The 19,613-nt window shown below is 39.7% G+C and overlaps 2 protein-coding genes across 2 annotated transcripts in view; both read left to right on the forward strand.

Moving 5' to 3' along the window:
* The first annotated feature begins 2,385 nt into the window (after positions 1-2,385).
* LOC118336322 (peripherin-2-like) lies at positions 2,386-6,816 on the forward strand. The gene is made up of 5 exons (XM_035672936.1): positions 2,386-2,535; positions 3,674-3,916; positions 4,463-4,650; positions 5,211-5,457; positions 6,586-6,816. The coding sequence occupies exons 1-5, from the start codon at positions 2,386-2,388 to the stop codon at positions 6,814-6,816; spliced, it is 1,059 nt and encodes a 352-aa protein (XP_035528829.1).
* Positions 6,817-9,008: 2,192 nt separating this feature from the next.
* ccdc88b (coiled-coil domain containing 88B) overlaps positions 9,009-19,613 on the forward strand; it is a 44,727-nt gene continuing 34,122 nt past the window's right edge. Inside the window, exons 1-5 of the mRNA XM_035673014.1 lie at positions 9,009-9,229; positions 10,456-10,604; positions 12,029-12,137; positions 18,206-18,275; positions 18,477-18,535. Of these exons, the coding sequence (XP_035528907.1) occupies positions 9,170-9,229; positions 10,456-10,604; positions 12,029-12,137; positions 18,206-18,275; positions 18,477-18,535 (447 nt within the window). The 5' untranslated portion in view covers positions 9,009-9,169. The remainder of the gene's footprint in view (positions 9,230-10,455; positions 10,605-12,028; positions 12,138-18,205; positions 18,276-18,476; positions 18,536-19,613) is intronic.

The raw sequence follows: 19,613 nt of genomic DNA on the forward strand, positions 1-19,613 counted from the left end.
TATTATTATTATTATTACAATATTCCCGTCATTTCAGTCAATAAATTATTCAGTGAATATGGGTTGCCTTAAAAGAATAATTATCACACTTCCCTTTTAAAGACATAAAGGAAGGCAGAGATACTTCATTTCTTTGTTTTGTTACTCACATACTGTACAGTTGGTTGTTGTGTATTTGTAATGCCATAACAGACTCATTTAGTTTGGATGCTTTATATTGGATGCTGGTGTTCATTAAAGGCAACATTTGCAATATTGGAAAGTAAATCAACTCAAGTTATGTGCTTAAGTGCAGTTTAGAGGTTCTTTGTACTTAACTTGAGTATTTCCATATGTACTTTATTCTTATACTCAACTACATTTCAGAGGGAAATATTGTATTTTTAACTACATATATTTGACAACACTAGTTAAGCATAATGGAACTCCTTATCATGTCTATGTCTATGAGTTATTAGCAGTTCCACCAAAGAGATTTACCCTCTAAACTTCTCAAATGGTTTAAATAATATAAATAACTGTTCAAGACTCAAAAAGGTCAAATTATCCAACAACACACACACACACACACACACACACACACACACACACAGACCAAAAAATCAATACAGATTGGGTAAAACAACTTTTTTCTTCTACTTCTCCCATTAATCATCCCAGGAGCCCTCAGATTTATCTTGTGACCCTTTAGGATAGGCCTGATTCTGAGTCTGCAACCACTAGACGAAACTACCTAACAGTAAAAAAAAGTCGTTAAAGCCAGAGACCATCTTGTGTTTCAAGGCAGAAATAGGCCTAATTAATGCATATGTCATGCATTGAAGCAGTCATAGACCTATATTACTGATGTATGAGTATTGAGTAACACCCCCCACTGCCATATTTTCATGCATGATGAATACGCACACATATATTTACACATTTATGTACTAATGAAACAGTAGTGAACAACAAATATTAAATCCACAACTAAAACACATTCTGCCACACTTCTAAATCAACCTCATCACAAGTCAGCACTCAGGAGTTAAATATATCATACACACAGACACAATTCAGGCATTTATTCATAAAACTCGTAGTCCCCCGTCCCTTAAAAATCTGATTTTGATTTGATTTCCACTTCCAGCAGATAATTGTGAAAACATATTTCTAGTGTTAAACTCTGCACAGACATCATTCTGCACAGTGAATCTCAAACATCACACTGTAGGAACAATAAGAAAAACATATCTTTGCTGGATTTAAGTAGGAGTTTGAGTCCAGGACCTTAACTTGGAGTATGTTTTTTACATTGTGGTATTGGTACTTTTACTTAAATAAATGATGAGTAGTTCTTCCAACACTGGACATTTCCCAGTGTTTTAAGTCAAATCTGGTTTTAATTTATCCGTCTCTCCTCTTACTGGATATCTTTGCCTTATTATATAATAAAAAAAATTCAGCATTCTAAATTACATTTTCTTGCTCATTTCATCATCTCATGGTATTGATATATTTAGCATCAACTGTGTCTAGCCATGAGATCTATTCTGTCTGTGAGGCATCCATAGTACCCAACCTGTGCTGAGGGGTTTCAGGTAAGTCCACCTGTCATAATAGTCCCTCCCATACTATGTGTCTATCAGAACAAGTTTGCTGATCAGACACTGGCCTGCTTTCCCATTGGCCCCTGGACTTTAATAGGATCCCATGGACTCTGTTGGGGGATTACGGCTCCAAACTCTCGACTTTGGCCAGTCTCTGTGTCCTCCAACCATGGGTACAGCGGTTTAGGGGGGCGCCGCACATGAACAGACCCAGAGGGGCGCCATCAAAAGACCACATCACGTCAAGAGGAACAAAGAGTTGGTTTCAGCTTGAAAGGGAGATTGCGGCGGTGTGACCAATCAACTTGAGGGGAAAATCTATCATCTCTGGATAAGGAATATCACTTTTCTTCCATAATTTGTTTATTTGACCATTTTCCCACATTTTCCCGTGGTCTGCTGCACTGATTTGGATTATAAAACATCTTTTTGGGACAATTTCAACATCCAAGTGAAAGCTTTTGGATTATCCTGTGAGGTCGACAGTGTCCTTTACCATCTAAGGGATCTACCTGCTTATCCCCTTCACCTGGAACAACTTAGATGAGCTCAACCTGCTAATAACTCATCAAACAACAAGAGCAAGGCCTGCACTGACCACTGTGTTTCTGCAACATTGAAACCACCCTCTTCTGACCTCTGTAGGGTTTGTCTCTTTACATGCAGTTGACCTCATCTGGATTCATTGTCCATTTTGACTAGAATTTACTGAACTCCTTCCTCTTCTATCCTGCTCACTACCCGTCTCTTACTTTTCTCTCCCGTCCTTGGGTTGATCGGTGTATGTTAGTGAACCATGGTGCTGTTGAAGATGAAGTTCACCCAGCAGCGGCGGGTGCGTCTGGCCCAGGGCCTGTGGCTGATGTCCTGGCTGGCAGTGATGTGCGGGACCTTCGTCTTTTGTCTGGGGGTTTACCTTAAGGCAGAGATGATCCGTAGGGCCGAGGTAGAGAGGGAGGGGGAATATACTCACATACACACAAACACACACATATTAATGCAATGTTAGCTTAAAGATTAGAGGGCAAAGTCTAAAAACAATGACGTGAATTACACAAACATGGTTTTATATGCTCAGACTTTTGCCTTTGCTTGTGGTTGTTTACTGAGTTTGCTGTGCTGCTGCTTATCAATGACTTTTATTCAAACTTAGCTCTACAGCTTAAACCACAAATACAAACACGCAGCACACAAAATACTTGTGTAAACATAAACATGGTGACACTCACACATGTTAAGTCATAAGGATACAGTGTGTTCAAAGTCATTGGGACGTATATATGTGTATTGAATTTAGGTAACGTGACCAGCAGGTGAAGGTCATGACCTCTACAAGACTGGTGTAATTGTTTAAGCCAACCAGTCATTGGGTTGGATTGATCACTGATTGATTAGGATAGTTTGGTTGCATTGATATCCAGTGGGCTGCACAGGAAAGCTGCAGGCCATGAACACATGCCTGCAGATATTTATTGATATCCACTGAGAGAATCAGATTCCACAACCTTAGTAGTTGCAAAGTGTTATTGAGTGTCAGGAAGGATCTTACAGAATGATTCACAAGAGATGAATCCTCTTTTATACCTGTTAGACAAATGTAACATTTTTGCTTTACTTACTTAACTTCTACAGATAATTGTCAAAACTGATTACTCCACCTGGAGCGGAAATAATTTCTTTTCAATGAGCATCCTGTGGCAAAGATTATTTGTCCCAAACCACAGTTGGGAGGATAGATAGGTGGCAGATTAGGGGTGAGTTTCTCAATGATAATTACAAAACAACAAAGGAGCAAAGGTTCTTTATGGCTGACTAAGCCAATAATAAACCCAATCCTGAATTGACTTTTGCTGTAACCAGGGCAATGAATTAAATTTGTCATCAAATTGCCATAGCCTTTTGCGTCCAGTACATCAGCAGTTAATTGAATCACTTGGCAGCCAAGGTCATTTTTATAATAGATAAGGCTAATTGAATGCAGGATTATTACCTGCTAAAGTGGGTAGAGGAAATGACAGAGTGACCTGCAGTTGGCTGCTGCTCTTGTAGCTGCTCATCTTTGACTCTGCTCTTCTTTTCTTGAGGTGATGGAAAACACAGAGATCCACGTGGTGCCCAACATCCTGATGATGGTGGGCCTGGCCTCCATCGGCACTAACTGGGTTGCCACGCGTGTGTGTCAGGACTCCTTGGACGCAAGCCGCTTCCCCCGTTGGAAAGTTCTCCTGCTGGCTTGGTTTGCTGTGGCTGCACTGCTCTGTGTTCTGCTGGTCGCCGTTGTGGTGCTCAGCTACGCCCTGCAAGGACGCCTGGAGGAGTCACTGAAGGTGGGGTCACTTGGCTGGGTAATCATCAGAGGGTGACATGCCAAAGGGGTAGAGTACGTGTCAAAGTTATGGTAAAAAGAGCTGTGTCATAACAGGATGGGGTTTCCAGATCATCAACCAAAACACAAGATGAAACCTGCTCTCCCTCTGAGTTACTGTGCCTGAAGGAAACAGTGAACTCTCTGAAATGAAAGAGTTTGGGCTAGAGAGAAGAGTTATGCTATATTCCTGCAAATGAGCAATAGGTGCAAATAAGAATAGAACGTTTACATTTATCAGTATTTAAGAAACAGAACAAAAAACAGTTAACAACAACAATGTAGTATAATATTTGAGCTCACTCTTGTTTAAATGTTGCATTGAAACCAGAAAAATCCCTCAAAATGGAGAGTTTTCAAATCAGTTTTGCGAATAAGACATCATTTAATTAAAATATGTTTCAAATTAGACTGAAAACTGCTGCATTTTTGACAAAAAACATTCTCATCTATCAGATAAAACATCCCCCCTCCCCTTCTTTCTCTTTCACTCTCTCTCCACTGTCAGGTGGGCCTGAGGAATGGTATTCGGTTCTACAAGGACACAGACGTGCCAGGCCGCTGTTTTCAGAAAGAGACCATTGATCGTCTGCAGATGGAGTTTCGCTGTTGTGGGAACAACAACTTCAAGGATTGGTTTGAAGTTCAGTGGGTCAGCAACAGATACCTGGATTTCACCTCCAAAGATGTCAAGGAGTGAGTGAATCAAGATACAGGGATGATCAGATTATGAGATGCTGGGAGTTGAGATGACGAGCTATAAAGAGAGGAAACTAGACAGATGGAGTCAGCACAGGAAAGAGAAGAGAAGGAAATAGAGGTCTAGATGAATGACAGATAAGTAGACTTCACATTCGAAAAGGTCAAACAATATGTTATAGAGGAAGGATGGAGGGACGCCAGGAGAAAAAGAATGATGTGAAGGTAGAGGAAGACTGTATTAAAAATAGATCTGGCCTTTACTTTAGAAGAGAGTGACATAAATAGATGGAAAGGTTAAAGCAGAGAAAGGTTGGTCAAAGATGAAATAAGTGAAAAAGGAATGAATAAACAGAAAGGTTATGGCATGATGACACTTGTATAGAGGCACTGCTCATTTTTTTAATAATGTTAAGTGTGTATTGAGCTCTAAAAAATAACACTTTCTGTGCTTTCCTCCAATAAAATGAATGCACCCTCTACCTTCTCTTCCTTCGTCATTTCTGATCTGTTTCCATCATCTGTTTTCTCACCAACCTTCCCTCCTCTCTCTCCAGTCGTATCCGGAGTAACGTGGATGGACGTTTCCTGTTGGATGGCGTTCCTTTCAGCTGCTGTAACCCTGCGTCCCCTCGCCCATGCCTGCAGTACCACCTGACAGATAACACTGCCCACTTCAGCTATGATTACCAAGCAGAGGAACTCAACCTGTACAACCGTGGCTGTAGGCAGGCTCTGATTGACTACTACATGGACTTGATGAATTCAACTGGTCCTGGTGTGCTGTCAGTCATCTTAATACAGGTGGGATGCACGATAAACACTTCAGTTATTCTGTAATTGGGTTAAAATTCAGGAAAAACACGATGATCAGTATTCATCCAAGGCGCAGAGAGTTCATTTTTGTGATTTTGTTTTTAACTGGATATCCTGACACACTCACACACCCACACAAATACAAAAATACCCATTATTTTAAAGAATATTTGTGTCACACAGACTGCCATGACAACTGACAGAAACAAAACCTCACTGACACACAGTGATTTCTGTCTGTTAATCAATGCACATGGCCTTTCACTACTTTGCCAAATAACAGTATTGATGGGTCATTCTATAACAAATAACAAACAAGACCTCAGGCTCATACACATGTTTAACAGTGCACCATTACACACCGCCTACAGCTGATCAAACAATCTATACTTTAAATGCAGCAGCTCAGTATGGTGTTTTTCTAGTCCATCATGAAGAGGCTAGATGGCTGCCATGTGAAGAGTTAAGGCCCCAAGTTGAGCTGTAGATCATGTCTGGCTTTCAAGCCAAAGCCCAAACCTGCTTTGAACTATGTAGCCCAAGAACAAATAAAAGAGAACCCAACTAATTTATTTTTGCTTTATTTGGACCTCAGCAATGTTTGCTTGTCATTGTTTGGATGTCAGTGCAGACTCCCCCCCCCCTCCAAGAAAGTGTGAATGCTTTTAATATGAACTCAAATTGACTTTCTATCTCATCTTCATGCACGCAATAAATCATAATTATCGATATAATCATGTTGATTGTTCCATGGTCAGAATGAATCAGCATCTCTACTGAAGTAGAATCACAATTAGAAAATATCTTTATAGTTGTTGAAGTTTCTCACACAGGAAACGCTGAATAGCAACATACACATAGTGTTACAAGACAAACAGAGTGTGTGCAAATATGTGCATGCTTCATAGCTTAGTTATCAGGTTATCAGGTTATTGAGTTCCTTTTTATGCTAACTGTGATAATAAATCTGTGACATAACATGATGAACTGACAAAACGGTTGCTTCTCTTCAGATGGATCCATTTTTGTGAGCCCATCAAGCCTTTTGGTGACAAATACTGCATGATGATTTTGGATGCAGTTTTTACAGCATCTTTATTGTGTCTTTCTGCCCAGATGTCAGTGATTCTGAGCCTGCGGTACCTGCAGACCGCCATGGAAGGAGCCATGGCTCTGGAGGACCCGGAGGGCGACAGTGAGGGTTTTCTCCTGGAGAAGGGTGTGAAGGACACCTTTGAAGACGTCAAAGCCAAAGTCCTCACCATGCTTCAGTTCGGGCAGGTTGACCCCAACGCCGAAGAGTCTGCAGACGCAGAGAAGGCTGCTTCCCCAACTCCTGCCAGCTAGACGGGAAAAATATTCAAATATGAGCTGAGGAGGAAGGGATGCATAGGTGGGATGTGTCTGTGGTTTTTTTTTTTGGTTGTGTGAGTTGGCTGGTGGCGGGTAGAATACCTGTTGGGATTTTGACATGTTAGGCTTGATTTACACTCCACCAATGCAGCAGCCACATGGCCAAACCGAGGCAACACATAGGGATTCTTGTCAGGTCCTGCACAGACACCAAAATAAACATCTCCTCAGTGCAGGACCTAACGAACATGTAATCATCAGAGAACCTGTTCAGGAGATGTGTAGTACTTTTTGTTGCAACTAGAAGAGAGTACATTCAGTTTAAATGGGTGTAGCGTTCAGACACATGTTTAAAACATTTTGTCATTTGGGTCAAATTTGGTACAGTCACATAATGCTCAATGTTCATCCCATTTGCATTTGTATTATTCATCTCTCAGCTGTAGAGTTTGTACTAAACTGAAATGAAATGCTTTTGAAACTGTTAAAAATGGCAATGCACATGAAATATATATTAAAGGTAGAAGTTTTTAACTGCTAAGTAGAGTTGGCTTCCTTTTGTAGCCTACATGTTACATAGAGGAGCGAATTCCCTGAGTGTCGGTTATCTGAGTTCAGCAAGGAGAGTTGGATTAAGTGTGTGTGTTTGTGTGTATATGTGCGTGTGAGTGTGGTGCCCTATATGAAGCTGTCATCTTGTCTATTCTGGCAGCTCTGAAACAATCTGATAATCCTGGAATAGTTAATCCCAGAACTGCTGCACAAGCAGTATCAGCAAACACTGACAGCACACAGGGACACGCTCAACAGCACACTCATACAACACGTTGGAGGTTATTTTATAAAGCAAAACAGTTTTTAAATGCTTTTTATTTGCAAGGAATAAAAAATGGTGATCTGTCATAGCTACAGGTATAGCCATTGTGTGCTCATTCTTCTTAAATAAAACTCTATCACAGAATGAGGTCAATGAATGTTTTATTCTATTTATAACAAGCAAGTATACATGCTTTTAGTGGTTGCAGAAAGACATAAATAAATTTGTTTTTCATGTCCCAGAAGGGATTTCTTTTTGCAGTTCCACAGAAGATAAAAAAAACCCTACATACTACATAACAAAAGGAAAAAAGCAACAACCAGCTTCCATGTAACAATTTGCACATCAGTATTTTAAGACATGCTCTTTAATTATAAAACACAATATGCAGAAGATGATGAAGTTAACTTTTGGTTTTAGGCTTAGTCACATCCTCCCAACATAATACCTATAATAATTAATTCATATTACAGTAAAAGAAGGAGATATAGTAAATTAAAACAAAGTGAATATACAAGTCACAAATAAAAATAAATCAACTCCCAGAATTGCTTCATAATCAGTTCTTATACATTTTAAATTACAAGTAATTAAGTGAAAGAGGATCTATTGTGTTCACAAATACATACAACTATAAACTTACTACATTCATAATAAAATACAATTATAAACCCATGTCCCAACTAGAATGAGTCTGTATAAAATGATAAAGACTTTACTGCCATGAACTAGTGTTTACTTTACAGGAAGTGCAGCACCAAAATAAAAGTAGGGCTGCCTGGTTACACTTCCCCCAGTGATTTTGTTATGGAAATAATGATGTAATGCATAATTTCTAAATAGGCAAATAGGAACTTTAATCTGAATCCACCAGAGTGCGCTGTTGCACAGTGTTTGAATATGTTTTAATGAGCAACATGGAGCGAGACTGACAACCCTACAGCTGACAACTTTAATAATGGCAATAATAATAAAGGTATTGAGGGCGCTGAGTGGGTTTCTTATGCAAATAACCGAAAATGTAATTAACATATGCTGTGCAAACAACATGTTTTGAATAATGTTGTAAAGGAAAAGGCATTTCCATGCAGCTATTCGTATATATAAATGACAGTAAAAAAAAAACTGTTGTCATAGGAACATCTAAGTCCATTTATCTCTGAACATAAAACCCAGTTTATGTTTGTTTTTACTCCTGTAGATTGTGTAGATATCTCTCTCTCTCTCTCTCTCTCTCTCGTTAGCCGACGTGTGGAGGGCGTGTGACAGTGTCGGCTCAACAGAAGAAAAAAAAACTCTACATGTGCGTTTTGAAAATTCCGGTGTGGTTTTGCAATGAAACTAACTGACACAGTCAGAGAGAGGAAGAGACAGAGAGGTGGAGGGAGGGGAAGGGCCGCAGAAATGTCAAACTACTTCACTTGACACAAGATGGATTCTCTCTCTTTGATTCATTACATCCATAGCGTTGATAATACTTTTTAATTAGCGGTCTTGTGTGTAGTGTTTCACAGCTCTCTTAGCACAACAATGGACTCTAACATTATGGAGATAATAGAGGAATTCATGGAAAGTGCGTTGGTGCAATGGGTACGTCATTTATCATTTATCACTCTCAGTTAGAGAAAAGGTCATCGTTTCTAGAGAAAGAGAGGGGAGAATAAAACTGATTGTGTAGAGTAGTGTGTAAGTTTAGAGATTCACTTCTGACAGAGACCAGTTCCGCTGTAAACCTACATTATTTCCAGTCACAAGTACTTAAGACATGGTACCTTTTTACAGAAGTCTACTTTCCAGCTCTGTTTACTCAAATAAATATAAAAGAAGGAGCAAAAAAACAGTAAGAAAAACAGCCTAGATAGGCCCACCACTTTTTGCTATTGTGTGTAGCAAAACAAACACTTCTCCTTTTGGCAGCTTCCCTTGCCTCTTAATGACCAGCTTTTTTTCTCTCTCCTAGCCTTGAAACTTCCGTGTCCTTGGGCTGTCTCTGAAAATAATAGCTACAAACCTATGTACTATATATTCAAGAGAATATAGTCACTAAAATCTGTTGAGGATCTGGTGTGTTTGTAACAGACTGAATTTCCAGCTGGGGTTTCCACATGAGGAACCAATCAGCCCAAGGGGATGTTTTTTTTTCTCTTCTTCTGGTCAATGAACAGTATTTATGATATAACGTCATACAGCGCTGAACCTTGGAGGGGTAATCTCTTTATTGTTGCCCTCCACCAAAGGTGGGGTCAGAGGTCAAGTTCAACAGTATGCCTGCAGCTGGCAGACTTTTAGTATTTGCTCAAGGGTGCTTCACTGTCACGAGAGCTGTCACCCTGCTTCACATATGCTGAAGGACATCCACTGTAACCGCTCTCTGTCGCTGTCGCACAGGGTCTCGAGCTGCTCTGCCTCACCTCATCAGCTGAACCAACTCGAGCTTGTTACTCTGTTTACCGACTGCAGTTTTTTAGAAGGTGCAGGTGGGAATAAGCCTCATTATATTGCAGTTTGCATTGGCACAGCTCCTCTTAGCAGTGAGAGAGACCTTGGCCGCAGTCCTGCTTGGCTGCCTGTCACTGTGAAGTGCTTCCCAGTGTGAGAGCACAGATCCCACCTGTCCAGACAGGTGCACCGACTCAAGTGGCTTCCTGTGTGAAAATGTTTGCACCTCTCCATCTCCCTCCTTGTCTCTTTCTCTCTTTCTCTCTCTCTCTCTCTCTCTCTCTGTACCTACTTTCTGCTCCAGGCTCCGTCGTCCTCGTCTTAGTCTACCTCCTGGTACCTGCACACACTACATTATCCCTCCCTCTCTCTTTCAGGTTCAGCTGTTTGAGAAGATGGTGGAGAATGAGGACGGCGTCCCGCTCTACAGCCAATACATGGAAGTGAACTCAATGTCCCAGAGTGCCCGGGATCGCTACATGAGGCTGACCAATGGGATTTTCCTCAATGAGGTCATGAGGGTCATGTAAGATTGATTAAGATTTTCTTGCTTCATTGCTTTGCTGCAGTAGAAGTGACCACTAGACAAGAGAAGATAAGAAGTAATGTGAACATGTGAAGCATTTTGCAGGCAATCTGACTGATAAATAAAGAAATAAAACCCTTTAGTACTCATTTTCAGCCATTTATGGAAAAATGTAATGTAGAAAAACTTGTTTAGCGTCACAGTTAGTTGCAAAAATTGGCCTTGGCTTTTATTAATAAGTTAAATGTGGAAATGGACCCACGCCTATTTTTGGATGAAGAAGCCTTAAAAACCTTTGAAATAGGTAAATATGACGGCTCTCAAAGGATGTCAGCCTGACGCTCGGCCCGCCCACTTTCTGGTCCGACTGAAATATCTCCACAACTATTTGATGGATTGCCATAAAGTTTTATACAGACATTCACGGTTCAGTTCAGGCCATACAACAATGATAGCAATCATACAGACTTAGTAACAGACACTTAAAGAATAATAATATACAGTGTATATTGTTAGAGGTGATCCCCTGACATGTAATCCCTTTTTATTTGTCCAATTATTTATTTTATGACCAAATCCACATCCACTTTATTGCTAAATAGCAAATGTAAGGTATGCTTGCATGCTTAACTAACATTTATAACACTATACCTTATTAAGATCAGTTAGCATTATCATTGTGAGCATACTAGCATTAGCATTTAGCTAAAGTACAGCCTCACAGAGTTGCTAGCATGGCTGTAGTCCTTTAGATTTGTACATAAAATTTGATGTAACGCAGTGCCCCGTGAGTTCACCTGGTAGAGCGCGTGCCCCATATATCAAGTCCTGTGAGTCCTTGCCACAGCGACCTGGGTTTGATTCCTTTGCTGCATGTCATCCCCTCTCTGTCTCTTTCCTGTCCATCTCTGACGCTGTCACTGTCTAATAAAGCACACAATGCCATAAAATATCTTTCTTTATGTAACATTCATCACATTCCCTTTTGTAACCTCACATTGTTCAGCAGCCTGTGTAAAGGAATGGCATAAATGTATGACCCATTCATATTTGCCACAAATTTCCAGTAAATCATGAAATGGGTTTCTGCATATGTGCCAGCCTGTAAGTCATCTTTAATTAATTCATTACCTTCATGTTCAAATTTCAGCAAGATAAAACCTTTTCTCTCTCAACTGGTAAGACAAGATCTTTGTCAGTGTTTTTGGGAACAGCTGATTAATTTTGTCTTCAAGCCACGTTATTTCAACAAATAATTGCATGTGGATTCTCACTGCCTGCTTCTCAGGCTCATTAAAATTGTATTCACTCTCTGCTTAAATGCACCACTGCATACGGACTTCTCGTCTGTAGAGACGTGGTGCTGAGCTGTTTGATCAAGCTGCAGTAAATTTACCGTTATGTCTTTTCTGTGTTCATTCCAGAGACCCGAACCCCAAGGTGGAGCGGCTGTACAACAGCGAGAGGGATGATCACATGCTGAGAGTCCAAAACTTTTCTATTTTAAATCGACACCTCAGAGCCTTCTACCAGGTAGGGGAGGGTCACAGGGGGGAGAGATTGAGGTGTTGAATCAGATTATAATGACTGAGGGTCTGGGAGTCAATAGAGCATGCACAGTGTTTCTTAACAGTTTAAAATATTTCCACTTTGAAATGATTGAAACCTGTTGAATGCATAATGAACTTTCAGTCTGTTTAGCCACACATAGAATTTGTGACCACAATGGAGAAACTTTTAATCTCTATATCTATTTAACTGCATTCATATCTAGCACAGATACTAATTTTGTAGGCATAGCTATTTTCAATCAAAAGAAAACTATTCTTCCTGCATCTCAGTGTCTTATCCATGACAGCTCTGAAAAGGTTAGTTAGATGAAATGTTAATTTGGCTTTAAAGCTGCACTAATGTTTTTTTTATGTCCATGTGTAATGAAAGGTGTCGCTTGTACTGATGAATCCAGTGAGAATCATCACATTTTACTACAGGGCTGAGGGGAACAGCACAAATTGAAGCTTTTTAGTGTCTTTTAGCTCATTGTTTTGGTTCAGTAGCATGCATCTGTACTGTTTTGTATTGTCAGTGCTCTCATTGAACACAGCAACACCAAATGGTGGACAACGTTAGCAGTTAGCTAGGAATCTTAAATTCACCAGGTAAACATAAACACCAAAGTCCAAAGTGCTACTTTTGCTCAGTGTCAATATCTAAACATTTTAGAAAACACTCTTTCTCACCAGGAGTGAAAAGAGTTTACCATCATGTCCGTCCACTTAACAAGTTATAAGCTAAATCTAGCATTCAGTTAGCTTAGTTTAGCATTAAAGCTAACACAAGACTGGTCACAGGAGGAAACAGATAGCCTGACACTGTCAAAATCCACCTACCAGCACCTTTAAAGCTCACTAATCAACACATTATATTTTGTTTGGTTTTATCTGAACAAAAACCAAAGTGTAAAAGCAATTTCCTGGAGTCTCTGAAGTCAGAGTGCAAGAAATAGCACCCCATCATGCCACAACCTCTCATGTTTACACTTCAATTTTAGTTGGGATTAAGAAAATGAGATGTAACGTGTTAATTAGTGAGCTTCAAATGTGCTTGTAGGCTGTTTTTTTTAACATTTGGTCAGAGGAGGCTAGCTGTTTCCCTATTTTATGTTTTTATGTTTGGCTGCTAGCTTTAGCCTAGCTCCTAGTCTACAAACGTGAGAGGCAAATACAGAAAGTAAACTTTCCTCTGAGCCGTTTTTGTGGTAGTTTTTTCTCTGTAAGTAGGCCTAAAACCTCAAGAATCTCTCAGCAGCGAGGCAAATCATATCATAGAAAGGAAATACTGAGGCAAACCTGTGAGACAGTTATACACACCACACAATCATTTGGAAATGACTCTGGAATGAGCTGCATCTGATGTGTTTTGGAAAAATGTCTTGAATAGCCCTGTTCACTATCTCTAGCATTTCTAGCCTAAAAAGTTCTGAAAAACACTCTTGTAATGGCTTTCTTTTTGTGAGTGGACTGAAATGACTTATTATAAATAGAAACGTCTTGTAAAAATGCTGAAATATCCTTCTAAAACATAACTCAGGGCCACACCAAATGGTGAGGGAGAGGGGGGTGATGGCGGAGGGCTGCAGGAGCAGTTGTCTAGCTGTAAGGTTGTAAAAATAGAGGACAAGATGAAACTCAACTATCAGTCTCAACACACGAATACTTCGCCAGAGGATATTGTAGCAAGTTTGAAGTGTATGCAGGGGGTGACGGAGCGTTTGCACGCAAGAGAAGATGAAACACAGAAAATTTCCATCCTCAGAAGACGTGTCCCTGCTTATTATCAGGAAAATGGGGTGAGAAAAGTGGAGGAGTGGTGGGCTGAATTTGTGGCTAGGGGCTTGAGGAAGGAAAGTGAATAAAAATCTATCAAAAAGCAGTATCATGCATTTCATAATGTGTATTGTGGGCGCCTGTGGCATTAGAGGAAATGACACAATTCTTTCCCCGGAGGATGATTCAAAGGGCCTCTGTTCTCAGCAAAGAACACCTCCCCGAGTGCTAGTCAGGTGGACTGAACATGCAATGCTTAGCTTGTCACACAACATAAGAACACGAGTCTACAAGGTTTCACTTCCTAATTTTCAGTGAATCACTAATGTCCCTTGAAAGCTCAGAGCAGCGCACAACACTGGCGATAATTGGGAAGCTCATATCAGTCGGTGTTACACTAGAATTTCACCTGGTGCACTCAGAATAGGCTCCACTGTCGCTGTGAACATTTAGTTCCACGTTGGTCACAGTTTTACTTCTCGCTGTCTTTTTTTGACACTGTTTTGCTGTGTATGTGTTTATGCGTGTGTTAGATTCACCAACAGTGTGTGTGGTGAGTGTAAACCGCAGCAATAGTCCGCTGCTTGGCAAGGTTTAATTTGCTCTGCTATGACCTCAGTTTCTCTAATACTGAGCTATTTGTGTAGATGATACAAGCTGAAATCTCTTTTAAACTATACATTTATCTATACTCTAGTGTCATCTGAAGGCTCTGTGTGACAGTTAGTACTCTATTCTGGGCTTTAAGTTTCTCTTATATTTTATTTCTACTTGTGTTATTGTATTATGTTATTTTCTGCTATTATTGTTATATTAATATTCTATTAATATTATTTTCTGTTCTTTTCTGTTTGTTGTTTGTTGTCTTTTCTTCTATTGCTGACTATTCCTTGACTCTGCTATCCCAATATATTCGGTTTTGTTCTATTCTCTTTGTCCTATTCTGTGCTATGGTATTGTATTATATTCAGTCCTATTATATTAATTTTCTATTCTGTTCTCTTCTCTCCTGTTCTATCTAAAAGCCTTTAATGCTTTCCCGACTTCTAATGGGATTTTAAATGTTAATTTCTCCTGCCTACTAATTTATTGACCCCCCCCCAGCATTTAAAGATCTCTGTCCTCAGTAAACCGTGATATTTTTTAAGGCTACTGAACATCCAATAAATTATGTTTGAATTAACATAAAAATCCACAAAATAAATCAGCTGCACATGTAAATAAAGGAAAAAACAGATAAAGGAAAAGTGAGGCTGCCCACAGAAGCATTGATAATCAAAACCAGCACCAATCCAAACATAAAGTGGAATTATTGATAGAAAAGATAACGTTGCAGATGGATTTTGATTCTGTTCACCACTGCAGCCAGCGGCTTGATGAAAAATGTTATTACAAATTCAGGACAGAGTGCCCGGTTAGCTCAGTCAGTAGAGCTGGAGACCCATGTACGGAGTTGCTGTAGCAGCCCAGGGTTCGAATCTGATCTGCGGCCCTTTGCTACGTGTCATCCCCTCTCTCTCTGCCCACCTTTCTTGTCTCTCTACAGCTGTCCTATCCAATAAAGCAATGAAAAGGCCGAAAAAAAATAACTTAACAAAAACAAATTCAGGACAACTGTAAACAACACTAGATTATATTCAGAGACAGGCTCATTGAGGGATAAAGGCTAAATTGTTGCAAAAAGTTGTACTTCCTTTAGAAAATAACCTTGAGAGAAATTGTCCTGGAAATCACAGCTAGCACGGATGATTGCACCATGTATTACTCAAATTGTTAATCTCTTACTTAAGCAGGGTATATAATTGTACCAAACAACGATGTGTAAAATATAGCACTGGAGGGATTTTAGAAAAAAAACAACACCCGGTATGTTTTTTGGCTGTATGATGCCGGAGAGGAACTCCAGAGAGAGGATGTGAGCATGCCAACGACAACAAGCAGCTTCTATAGGATTTCTCTCAAGGCTAATCTCTTGCAGAAGTCTGTTTGGCATCATGAACCATGAGCTGCACAATGACCAACACAAAGCTGCAGTGGCTAATATCCTACATGGCCTGAAGCAACAGAAACTTCAGGTTGGCTGCACATGCGTCTGATGCCAAACTCACTCACGATGGAGTTGCTGAAGGGAGAGTCTGCCTCTTGGTACATTTCCTCTTTCACTGTACAGTTTATAAATTACAGTAAGCAGCAGAGAGAGCTGTAATTGTGACTTGCTTGCTTGTACTCTGGGGATTTTGCATCGATGGATCGCAGGAGGATGTGAACAGGCTTTCAGAGCAGTTGGGAAAGGAGCTAGCCAACGTCAGCATGTGGCTCTTTCACAGAACCATTTTTAATTACCAGGGAGATTGTTCTGGTCTTTTCTGAGTTTAAGACCAAATAAGTAAATTAATAAAGTATCAGGCAGATGACTTTGCTAAAATTCCTTCAGCTAAGTCATCTGCCTGGCGAGGAGGAGCAAGGCACTGCAGGTCTGCATGACAAATACTTGTTTCTGTTGCCAGTAGAGCCAGGTTTCTGGATGGGGGAATGTCTGAGGCATCCAGCTTCTTTATTCAGCGTCATTTTGAATCTGCCAGGAGATTTGTCTAAGATCTTGAAGCAGAAACTACAACTCGCTGAAACAAGCTGACCACAGTGTTGGTCGGCCTTCTGCTAGTCCTGAGTCACCTCATTTATTCTTTAACACATTGTTAATGCTTTGCAGCACAGGGCCATGCTAGAAACCAGGGACGGAGCCAGACGTTGTAAACATTCAGGGCTTAGTAAGAGGGGGTCAGGGGGTGATTTTTCCCCATTTACAGCAGCTATATGCACTATTTTTCAAGCCAGTTGAGATTTTTAGACATTCTGTTGAAGGTTTAAAAATCTGTACATCATTTGGGAAGAACATGGTAGTTGCCCAGAAAAAAAAAACCCTAACCCTAACCCTAACATAAGTAGGGTATGAATTTAGTGTAGCAGAATTACTATGTTGGAACCTATTTTTGTTAAAGGATTCTGGAGTTCATCAAATTCATGTTTAGCTGCCAAATATGCTAGATGTGAATCAATGTGCCATAATATTAGATGGCAGTATTTCCCCACTGACTGTGTTCATGATAAGATAAAACTGCTCAGACTGAGTTATGAAACTGTGCCCACTCCAAATATTATGCATGACGCCATGAGGTCCACAGAAGAGTGAAAATTCAGCCTGAGCTCCAGTAAATCTGGTCTAACCCTGGCCAGGTTTAAGGATGTTTGTCAGATTCTCTGGTAGATTGTTGGGAGCTGAGATTAAGCAGTGAACTAAGAAAAGGGAGTAAGTCAGAGCTTTGGCAGGATTTTTGAGAGTTAGAAAAAAACATATTGATTGGCCAATGAAGCTTTTTCACAAAGACATTTTTAGTAGTTATAGAAGGAAAAGCACAGGTGTTACTAATAACATTAATAATGGCTCTTCTCTATTGAAATGTCCCAGTACAATGAGAGTGTGACAGTGAGCCAGCACACACAATAGCAGGACCTTGAAACTGATGGAATTCAGCATCTTTCATTTTATTATTCACACCTGTGCTTTTCCTACTGTGACATGTTGAAATGTTACATGGGAACTGTATATGTGTTTTTTTTTCCAACATGAACTAAATTAAACTCCCAGACCACGAGCACACCCTATAAACAAATTCTGATCAAGATAGCTGGACATTTTACAGTTGGATGGAGACACTGTTTCTCACTAAATGTCATCATACTGGCATTTGTATAGTGCAACATACCAATATTGATACATCTCTGACAAGCTAAAATCAGCCACTAATGATAATTAGTGGCTGAAATGATAATGTCTGCCTCAAGTAAGTAGTTGTTGGCAGTGGTTGTGTTTGACGTCAGCTGTGATCTTTGTGACCCAGCATGTAGCTGTCACATTATTCCATATTATGATTATATTCTAACCATGAGGGCAACAATAGAAACACTTTTGTGTTTTGTTACAGGGTTGGTATTAATTTGTCTGGCCTTTCTTTAATGTTTCTATTACTTCTGGAGGGTACACTGAAATATATTAAATTGAATGTGTGCAAAGCCTCCTTGAACTGGGAGGAAAAAAGAAAAGTTGTTCTTATCAAATATCAGCTCTTTGTTTGCACCACAAACTGCAGGAAGCTGGTGGAAAGTTTTTCTGTTGTTGTTTATCCAGACTCACTGCGGGCAGACAGACAGGACGGGGCAGCCTATCTCTTGAGAATTTATATTCACTTAACTCTTCGCATTTATTCTTTTCTTCAGGAAGACATGCAGCAGTTGATATTGATGCCTCTCCCTAATGTTGCCATACTGGGGCAGGACCCCCTAACAGGTACAAGATAACAACATGATCCTATCAGTGCGATGTCTCTCAGCAGCAAGAAAGTAATTATACTTTATATACGAGTCCATATCTCTGCTATCTGTGAGTCACATTAAGGTGATAATGATAGGGAGGATGGTGGTGGTAGGAGGGAGGTGGAGATGATGATGATAATGATGACGATGATGACAGTTATTTCTGTGTCCTCAGAGGCAGCCGTGGACGAGCTCAGGCGCCTGCTGCTGCTCTTACTAGGATGTGCTGTGCAGGTGATCACACACTCACATGACCATCACACTTTTTTTTGAAGGTCAATACTGACACACACAAAGTATTGTTTTACTGAACCTGCCGACAACCAGTATTTGGTACTGGTGCAATGTTTTACATTTGTGGCCATGCTAGTCACCATTCTGTCCACCTTTTGATCCAAGACTGTGGCTCAATGTAGAATAATTCTTGTATGAATTAGCCTTGGTCCCCAAAGAATGAATCCTTATGACTTAGGTCATCTCCATACTTTTCACAGAGGCCAAGATTTCTACTTATCTGACACAGGATACCTCTCATTATAGCATCCTTCAAATTATTCTAATGGCATTCAACCCCAGTATTTGTTAAGTAAAAGTTAAATGAAATAAGTTAAATGAAGATAACCTGTAGTAGTTTCACTTTCCAGTAGTATAAACACAGCAGTATCTCAGTCAGATTAAATAAACCGTGATTCAATCTCATAAATCAATAAAACATGAGAACTTCTAGGGGGTTGAACACTTTTTAGAGACCCTGTATGTTTTTAATATTACTACTGGGGGAAAATGTTGAAAATTTTTAGTTGTGGCTTTAATCTAATGGACAAATGCCTGTCAGCTTCAGAGTCATGATAAAATGTATTATACAGTAAGTTGCTTTGGACAAAAGTGTCTATAAAAGTGTACTGTAGCTCTATTACGCTAACATGCTACACGTTGGAGTCTCACTCAGCATGCTCACTTGCTAAATGTCATCATTAACCTGCTAATAGGTGTATTAAGGTTTTATTTCTTTCTCAAATAAGGTTCATATTGATAATAATATATATATATATAAACATTGGATAAAAAAATAAATAATGCGTGGCCATGCATTAACTATCTCGTGGCCACCAGATATTTTTTATTATTATTATTATTATTATTATTATTATTATTATTAATGAGTGACAGTTTAAAGCTTGTTCTGACACAGTTTAGTTAACATTTAGTTAACAACACAGACTTTCCTCTGGCACCACCCTCAGGTCAATGTAACTTTTTTTTATGATGATAATGATAATTAATTACTAATTAATAATGTGTTCGACTTTAA

The sequence above is a fragment of the Morone saxatilis genome, unplaced genomic scaffold, assembly GCF_004916995.1.
Source record: "Morone saxatilis isolate NCDOM2014 unplaced genomic scaffold, NCSU_SB_2.0 Contig24, whole genome shotgun sequence".
NCBI lineage: Eukaryota > Metazoa > Chordata > Actinopteri > Moronidae > Morone > Morone saxatilis.

What these genes read in the sequence shown, in the direction of transcription:
- LOC118336322 (XM_035672936.1), top strand. Translation starts at nt 2,386, where the DNA reads ATGGTGCTGTTGAAGATGAAGTTCACCCAGCAGCGGCGGGTGCGTCTG. An exon ending in AGATGATCCGTAGGGCCGAG is followed by an intron (nt 2,536 to 3,673) that starts GTAGAGAGGGAG and finishes TCTTTTCTTGAG; the next exon opens with GTGATGGAAAACACAGAGAT. An exon ending in ACCTCCAAAGATGTCAAGGA is followed by an intron (nt 4,651 to 5,210) that starts GTGAGTGAATCA and finishes CTCTCTCTCCAG; the next exon opens with TCGTATCCGGAGTAACGTGG.